We start from the raw sequence: 8519 nt of genomic DNA, 5'->3' as shown, positions 1-8519 counted from the left end.
GAGACTGTGTCTGAGGAAGTGGTTTAATGGATTAAGCAGAGGTGCTCAGATGCCCCTGAAGGCCTTTCTTAACGAGATCATGATCTGGTTTGGAGCTACAAGCTGGAAGATGGTAGAATTCCAGGACTAGGACTGAGCAGCATTAAGAGGGAACTGCTTTACGTACATGTACACTGCATTTGCTGACAAGATAAGACAGGAATTGAATCAAATATGAAAGAGACCTTTGGACTAACTAAGGAATATTAATATTGCTAGATTTAACATATGAAAACTTACATTCCTTGCTAACAGAAAAAAATCAGCTTAGCCCCAGAGTTACTAACATGGTCCAGGCATAAAATACTAAAATTCTAAATGTTATTTCTAAATTAACCAGGACAAGCTTGTCAATTATGTTGGATGTGGGCTCGAGCTTAAATAACCAGCTGCGAAAGCATAGATATCTTTTTAGGGTGGCCAACAACAAAATAAATATTTCAAAGAAATGCTGCTTTTTGAGAAAATAAGTGCATTACTCTGTACACTAGAGTCCTCTAGTGTTAGACCAATATAAATGACATCACTGAAAGGCAGTACTCCTGAATGCAAAACCGTGGTTTGCTTACGCAAGGCCAGCATTTCCTGTACAGCTCATATCATAAGAAGTTCCTCCCACAATCAACTTGCAGCCTCAGAAGGGTTTTTCTAGTTAAGCTGGACTGTCCCTTTTATTTTAGAATTAGAACAACCTAAACACCATAAACGTCTTTACAATCTGGAAAAACCCTGATAATTCACACATATTAATGCATTCCTGTGGGAGTATAGCGATTATTCCACTTCAGACACTTCTATCTGAACAATAAAGAATAAAGAATATGAAACAAAAATTAAATTAAATAAAATTGCTAATAAAGTACAATTCTTCAAACCAAGTTGGTACATTCCCCCACCCATGTGAGAGCAATCCTTACTCACCACTTCATTAAAACCAGAACAAATCCAAACTGCAGCACAACTGAAGACATGTAGAAAATGTTTCTTTATTTCAAAAGAAGTGTCATCAGGGCCAGTGTATTGTGTGTTTCAGTCCTGGCAGAGTGCCTGAAATAAAGCACACTAACTATTCAGCACAATTAAATTACGCTCTATTAGACAACCTCGCCCTTTTTGAATCATCTGGACCAGACTGGATGTTCGATGCAGGGATTCAAACAGCTGTAGAAGGAAAAAGAAGCCTCATGTGAATTTGGCATTCATTTCAGAAAACATGCACTCAGAAAAGAACACATTTATGACCTCAAATTTTTCCACCCAAGTGGCTCAGTAAGTGCAGCGTTTACAAAAAATTATAGACCACATGACCTCTGGTGGACATGTGCAAAACTACATCCTCCTCTCCAACTAAAAAGTGCAATCAGGTTCACATTTCACCTAGAAACAGTGCAATTACACACCATGAACATAGCTTTAGTTTTAACAGTTTAAAGAAAATTCATATAATTAAATAATCAAATGTAGCTATCAAATGATCAAATCATGTCATCAGAGGAAAAAGTGAAAGGAAATCTTAAATCTCCACAGATTAGTGAAAGAAAATCTGATTCAGTCAGTTATTGTCGGGCAGCATGAGACAGAAAGGGCTCCCTGGGGGAGGGGTGAAATGAAAGTATTGGGTTACAGACAGAGAGAGCAGGACATTCAGACAAAGGTTATGCTGGTTTAGTGTGTGAATGTACTGAGTGTTAGTTTTTCTTTTCAGGCTTGTTCATCTGGACCTTGTGATACTGGCTATAAGCTAGTCAGAAACATGAAATCCAGAGGTCCCTTACAGGATACATAGCAGTGGGTATGGCTAAATTTCCCCTAATAGATACATGTATTTGATGTTTATTCATCCAGGCATTAGGTACATATCTGTTACGACATACATTTCAAGCATTGGTTGGATTACAGGCACAGGAGTTATGGGAACTCAGAAATATGGTTCCAGACAGCCTTAAGCTGATAAAGACACACAGCACCTGTTTTAAAACCATAGCCCAAAACCTGCAACAGAAGAGAGCTAATGGTATGGAGTAGTACCCAGAGGAACAAAGGAGAGTCAGAGGGATGAAGAAGGGGTTTAGATGAATAACACAAGGTCTTTACAGGTGGCAGCTGAGAAAGCAGCAAGGATGGAGGCAAACACGAGGTCCGGTGACAGAGAAGCGTCGACGGCACGGTGCAAACCACGTGCACTATAGTACTCGACCAGGGGGGCCGTCTGTCTGTGGTAGGACTCCAGCCGCGAGCGCAGGGTGTTCTCGTTGTCATCGCTACGGCGGGACAGAGGCTCACCGGTTACCTAAGGTCAAAACATTGGAACATAGTACATGAGGCAGAGTTAGGAACCTGTGGAACAATTTAAAAGAAATACGTTATATAATCAGCATTAAGCAAGGAACTTGGATTGTATCCTGATAAGATTTTAGATGTAAACATTAAGCCACATTAATTAATGCATTAAAAGTTGTATCTGTATGTGATAAAGTGCAGCCTAGCTCAAATTCTGTCCATATTCAACCTGTATACATATCTTAAATATCAATGGTGCTGTGCCCAAAAAAAAACAAAAAAAAAAACAACACAACACACAACACCACTTGCTTGCTTCATCAGCCTTGGCGACATACATGTATATACTATATGAACAAAAGTATTTGGACACCTACAGAAGCTTTTAATACATACCATTTTAAATCTTTAGACAGTTATACAATGTTGGTCACAATTTGAAGCTCTAACAGCATGTTTGGAACTATGCAGTTATTGAGTCAGCAGAGATTTGGTGACTTTTATGCAATATAGCCTTCAGTGATTGTGGAATATCTAGAGAGAAAAATATTTCACAAGCTGACTTGTTGCAACAGTGCCATTATTTCACAGTAACACACTGGAGTTCAGAAAGCTAATCCTTTCACAAAGTGTTCAAAAAGGCAGATCGCATGCCTTTTCTGCAGGCTTGATTTCTGCTAATGTTAACATATGAATTTAATGATCAAGCGGTGAATCTCAATACATTTGCCCAAGTATATTAGACATGTAAACACTGGAAGAAACCATTTAACAAATATTTGAAATGACCATCATCTGCATCAGTGGAAGGTAATATTCTCATTTAACAGTTTGCAATTGCCAAGTTTTGCTAGAACCACCTTCAAATGTGGCTTGAGTGACCGGTCTAATCTAATAACGATGTATCTAGATTTAATGCAGTAAAGTACAACAAAAATGTAACCGGATCAATCAAAAGAATAGATAGAAATATACACAGACACAAGCACAAACAACACACAAAGTCTTGTTTTACAGGTTTAAAAGCCACTTACATCATCCTTCATGTGTTCCTTGGGTGGGTTAAACTCCTCATGGTAGGAACGACCACTGGGCTGATGAATGAGTCTAATAAGAAACAGTTTAAGTAGATTTCACAAATACTCAGAAAAACCTCGAGACACATTCGCAGAAATGAGTATACCAACTTTGGTATAGAGAAATAAATAACTAAATAAGTATTATTTGCTAAACAAAAAATAGCCTCTTTGAAGTTTGAACGTCATTTCTTGAGTATTTTTTAAAAAGGGTAAAAAGCTCACCTTCCACAGATTCTGCGCACCAGGAGAGAGTCATCCACAGAGAACTCAACAACGGAATCCAGCTTCTCTGTGCGTTTGTCAAGCAGATCATCCAACTAATGTAAAGAGAAAAAGTTACATACTTGACACAAAACAGTTCATACCAATTTGAACTTAGGTCTGGCAACAAATGTAAAATTTACCATTTCTGCTTGTTTGACTGTGCGGGGAAACCCATCCAATAAAAAGCCATTCTTACAGGGAGGGGTGTCCAGGTTCTTCTCTATAAGCTCGACTACCATCTCATCACTCACCTAAAGATAAAGACACAATCGATCAACCCAGAAAAGACCTTAACCAACCATGTAAATGAACAGAAAGCAAATCACTTTGTGGGATAAATTGCAGACTGTGTGAACTGAAGGCTGAACTCTGCTAACAATTAATTTCATCAGCATTACCAGTTTGCCAGCATCCATGGTCTGTTTTAGTCTCTGGCCAAGTTCAGATCCAGAGGCCACCATTGCCCTCAGCATGTCCCCAGTGGCCAGATGACACACACAGAACTTCTCTGCCAGCCGGGGAGCCTGCAATGACCAGAACACAGACAATGTGCCATATGAGCTTACACACATTACCAAACTCCTATTCCAAATATCAGTGGGAGAATGCAGGTGTATAAATAGTTTAACACAGTTTACCCTACCCTTGTTTATCTACTGCTGGAGATCAAACATGATTATGATAAAAGATTAGGATGATCCAGCAGGGGGAACTTTACTCCCTCAATCACTAGTCTGCCGAAGTGCAAATATCTACTCCATGCATGGGCTCTCGTAGTACGTGACCAAGGCTGGATCTGTGCCATAATGCCCGGGTTCATTAGTATAATAAAATTTAAGCAATGAGATCATCAGGCCACACCACAATGATACATAATTTATGGGATGTTCAAGGAAACTTAGGGTTCTTTTAGGGCTGTGTCCAAAACCACATTCTGTAATATAGGTACCTATATGTATGTGTATAGTACATTATACGTGCAACAGTAACCTTGAAGTGACAGATGTCCTCTAACCTCTTTGTTTCTAATAAAAATGTTTAATACCATTTTAAATAATGCACCAGTTTAAATATAAGCACAGACTTTAGAATGCAACAGCTGCACTATTTTAAGGTAGAATAAAAAAGAATGAAAAATGTGGTGAAAATAGAGCAAAGTTATAATCTTTCAGATTTACGTTATATTTTACTGACAGGGCAGTTACTGCACAATTGGTACTTAAAGTAAAAAGTTCTCAAACAAATAAGCAGCAACTAAATCCTGGCCTAAATCCTATGTGTGTGTGTGTGGTACAAAATATATGGAAAAGTAAGCTTTAATCCACTAATGCCATCTAATACATTTGCTTCTTACAAATATTTCAATACCACCTTAAAACTAGTGCATCAGATGTGGTATCAGCATGTAATAGCTGCACAATTTAAAGTGGAATTTAAAAAATCCAGCAGTGGATTTTGAAATACAGGGCACAGTTGAATTCATTTTCAGGTTTAACCCTTTACTTATACATTAAGCATTAAGTTAGCTTTGACGGTCATTGTATTTACTACATAAAGCTAATACCTGTCTACATCTGTCTTATTTTTTTAGTTTAATAGGTGACAAGCCAATAGCTCAAATGTGTACTACACATAGCTCTGGAAAAAATTGAGACCACTTCAGTTTCTTAATCAGTTTCTCTGATTTTGCTATTTATAGGTATATGTTTCAGCAAAATGAACATTGTTGTTTTATTCTATAAACTACAGACAACGTTTCTCCTAAACTCCAAATAAAAACATTGTCATTTAGAGCACTTATTTGCAAAAAAAGAGGAAAGGCTGAAATAACAAAACAGATGCAGAGCTTTCAGACCTCAAATAATACAAAGAAAACAAGTTCATAACCATAAAGTTTTAAGAGTTCAGAAATCAATATTTGGTGAAATAACCCTGGTTAATAACCCACAGTTTTCATGCATCTTGGCATGAGCTCCTACACCAGTCTTACACACTGCTTTTGGATAACTTTATGCCATTCCTGGTGCAAAAATTCAAGCAGTTCAGCTTGGTTTGATGGCTTGAGATTATCCATCTTCCTCTTGATTATATCCCAGAGGTTTTCAATTTGGTAAAATTAAAGAAACTCGTAATTTTTAAATGGTTTCTTGTTTTTTTCCAGAGCTGCATAGTTACTAGTGTACTAACTACTCCGATAATGATACTGGCTATCTAAGTAGTTAGCTAGTTTGTATGGAAGAATGCAGTTTTGGACACAACCTAAAACTTTAGCTAAGATGGTGGATCAGAGTGTTAACAGATGACCCAGTTTAAGGGGGACCAACAGTTTACTATTGTTCTGCACCAGACTCTGTTCAGCGCTGTAAGGGGGAGCAGTTAGCTACAGGACTGGAGATAAGCGGAGTCTCTGAACGAGCCATGCGGCTCCTGCACTTAGCACAGTTAGCACAGCAGAGCCCAGCCAGCCTCCTCACCTGAGTTCCCTTCCCCGCTCCGGGGGGTCCTAACAGGATGGCCCTGATGCCTTTCCGCACGCCGGAGACCACCTCATCCGCCTGGGAGCTGGGGGCCATGGTGGTCAGTGTGGACACCGCGCTGTGGAGCTCAGACCCTGTGGAGAACTTCCAGCCTGCCAACTCAAACCAGAAGAGGAAGCGCAGACCGTCTCCCGGTCCTCACTATGGGATTCAGTCCCCGCCCCTCCTTACCCAACCGAACCCTCTCATTGGCCACTGACCCCTGTCACTTAAACTCTAATCCAGTTCATTGGAGAGCGAGGAACCATGCAGTATATGTAATATCCGATTATTACAGGGTACACAGATTTGCGGAGTACGTAATCCGCATAACACAAAGCCCTAAAAACCTTTATCAATATTTACACAAATATTCAAATATTGTTTTTTAATTGAATATTAAATATGTTATAATATATGTGAAAGTCTTGAGGGTCAACAAACTTTTCCAGTTACATTTTCTGACCGTTTGAGGTTAAATACTAAAATAAAAAATGAAAAACACTTCCATACTTTTATTTCAACTTTAATTATTCTCTTTTTAGTATAGTAAAGAACAAGTTGGATTTCATTAATGTTTTTGTAAATAATTGGCCACTCTCAATCTCAATTTTAGGGAAAAACAGGTTTTCATTTGTTTTTTTATTAGTTTTTCATTTCTGCAACTTAAGATCTGAATTTCAGGAGAAAAAAAAAAGTACCTGGATTTCCCCATTTTTCATCAATAACTAGGTTGGACAATTCCATAAAATAATTGTCATAAAATGCAAAAAAAATGTAAAATCAGAAAACTGTATGTAACCCTTTGGGTTTATGTATTTGATTGTGAGGGGCAGTTAAAAGCTAGAAAAGAATATTTAAAAACCCTTTTTTTTTTACTATCAAATGGAATATATTAAATAAATGCCTGTCGTAAAATTATATTGATAATCTAAAAGTTGTGAAATGTAACTGTTGTAAAACTGTATCAATAAACTTAAAATTTACCTTGTAACAATGGTAGGTAGAATCATACCATCAGATTTTTATTACAATATGCAAAAATGGCAAATGTTAAAAAATGTACACAATTTACTATTTTTAAATTTAGCTTCAATGTTGGAAAACTGAACTGATAAACATTTCGCTGAGATTTTTTAAATTAAAATGTTCCTTGTTATTTGTTCATAACAATTGACATTTTAGCCAAATAGGTGTAATTTTGTATTATTCCAACACAATATAGCCATTACACAATTTAATAAAAAATGTCTAAGCCAAAAACATAAAAATACATATGTATATGTACACAACGCCACCTTGATTTTGTAATTTCCTCAGCTTATGTTACATAATTTAAAAAAATTATTTAACTGAGGAAAATATCCATGTTTCTAAATGATTGTCTTTTACATAATTCAACATTTCTCCAGTTTTAAATATTGGACTGCAAGCCTGACATTCTGCAAAACGTTTTTACAAATATGATCTTCAATCAGGAATTATTTGCCTTTATTTAATGCCTAATATTTAAAATGTGCGTTGTATTCAAATGTAAATGTGTTCAAATAAGAGTTTGTATGTTATTAAGGATTTGTATTCAAGTTTTATATTCATCTTGTATTAAAGGTCACTCAAACCACATAGTCACTCTATAAATATGACAATAGTATAGTCAGTGTTGGGAAGTAACGGATTACATGTAACGGCGTTACGTAATCAGATTACAAATTATAAGTAACTGTAATCCGTTACAGTTACTGCTTCAATAAATGGTAATCAGATTACAGTTACTCTGCTAAAATTAAAGGATTACATTGCGGTACTTTCCTATTTTTTTGCTCTTCCAACACTGACAAAACGCAAATAACATTTTGCGGTGAATCGCTCTGATATGACAGGGAACTGTCTGCCCCTCCTCCCGTCTCGCTGCCCACACACACAGGGAGGAGGGGCAGACAGCGGCTCCGCACACACAACGAGACGAAATTAATTGACATTTTGGTCAACGAATAAAAACGAGACGAAAATGTTTGGCAGGGACGAAATCCAATCAGAACTGATTTAGTTCTGTGAAAGGTAGTGACCAGTTAGGAAGAGATCCAATCACTGCTACTTTAGCGAAGGTGGAGAGGCGGGACAAGCGGGGTACTCATCCAATCAGTACCTGTTTTTCCTGCAGTAGCGCTGCGCGCTCAGTTACAAACCCGGGAATTAACCTGTCGATACTTACGGAGCTCGACTGGAAGTTAACTCGACAGTGTTCAGCAAGGAGAGAGAGAGAGGGGCGATATATTTCTCCTTTGACGTCGCAAAAAACAAGATAACGTGTAAACCGTGTGGAGCGACTGCATCTCCGGTA

The 8519-nt window shown here is 37.6% G+C and overlaps 1 protein-coding gene across 2 annotated transcripts; it reads right to left on the bottom strand.

Annotated features, from left to right (window-relative positions):
- Nucleotides 1-1005: 1005 nt before the first annotated feature.
- ak2 (adenylate kinase 2) lies at nucleotides 1006-6327 on the bottom strand. 2 transcript variants are annotated; one of them, XM_007258838.4, is made up of 7 exons: nucleotides 6137-6327; nucleotides 4061-4186; nucleotides 3803-3913; nucleotides 3621-3715; nucleotides 3354-3426; nucleotides 2068-2329; nucleotides 1006-1200 (listed from the first exon to the last, which is right to left on the bottom strand). In XM_007258838.4, the coding sequence occupies exons 1-6, from the start codon at nucleotides 6233-6235 to the stop codon at nucleotides 2108-2110; spliced, it is 726 nt and encodes a 241-aa protein (XP_007258900.2). In that variant the 5' UTR covers nucleotides 6236-6327; the 3' UTR covers nucleotides 1006-1200; nucleotides 2068-2107. The 2 variants fall into 2 exon arrangements, with proteins under 2 accessions (XP_007258900.2, XP_007258901.2); XM_007258839.4 differs by having other exon boundaries at nucleotides 2134-2329; nucleotides 6137-6326.
- Nucleotides 6328-8519: the final 2192 nt, after the last annotated feature.

Source organism: Astyanax mexicanus, chromosome 3, assembly GCF_023375975.1.
Source record: "Astyanax mexicanus isolate ESR-SI-001 chromosome 3, AstMex3_surface, whole genome shotgun sequence".
Lineage (NCBI taxonomy): Eukaryota > Metazoa > Chordata > Actinopteri > Characiformes > Acestrorhamphidae > Astyanax > Astyanax mexicanus.
The sequence above is the reverse complement of the archived record's forward strand: the minus strand, read 5'-3'. Positions and strand labels throughout refer to the sequence as shown.

Bases quoted from the DNA above. Each gene is read 5' to 3' on its own strand.
- ak2 (XM_007258838.4), bottom strand. From the start codon at position 6,235: ATGGCCCCCAGCTCCCAGGCGGATGAGGTGGTCTCCGGCGTGCGGAAA. The intron at 3,914-4,060 runs GTAATGCTGATG...CTTTATCTTTAG, and splicing joins CCATGGATGCTGGCAAACTG to GTGAGTGATGAGATGGTAGT. The intron at 3,427-3,620 runs GTGAGCTTTTTA...GTTTCTTATTAG, and splicing joins GTGCGCAGAATCTGTGGAAG to ACTCATTCATCAGCCCAGTG.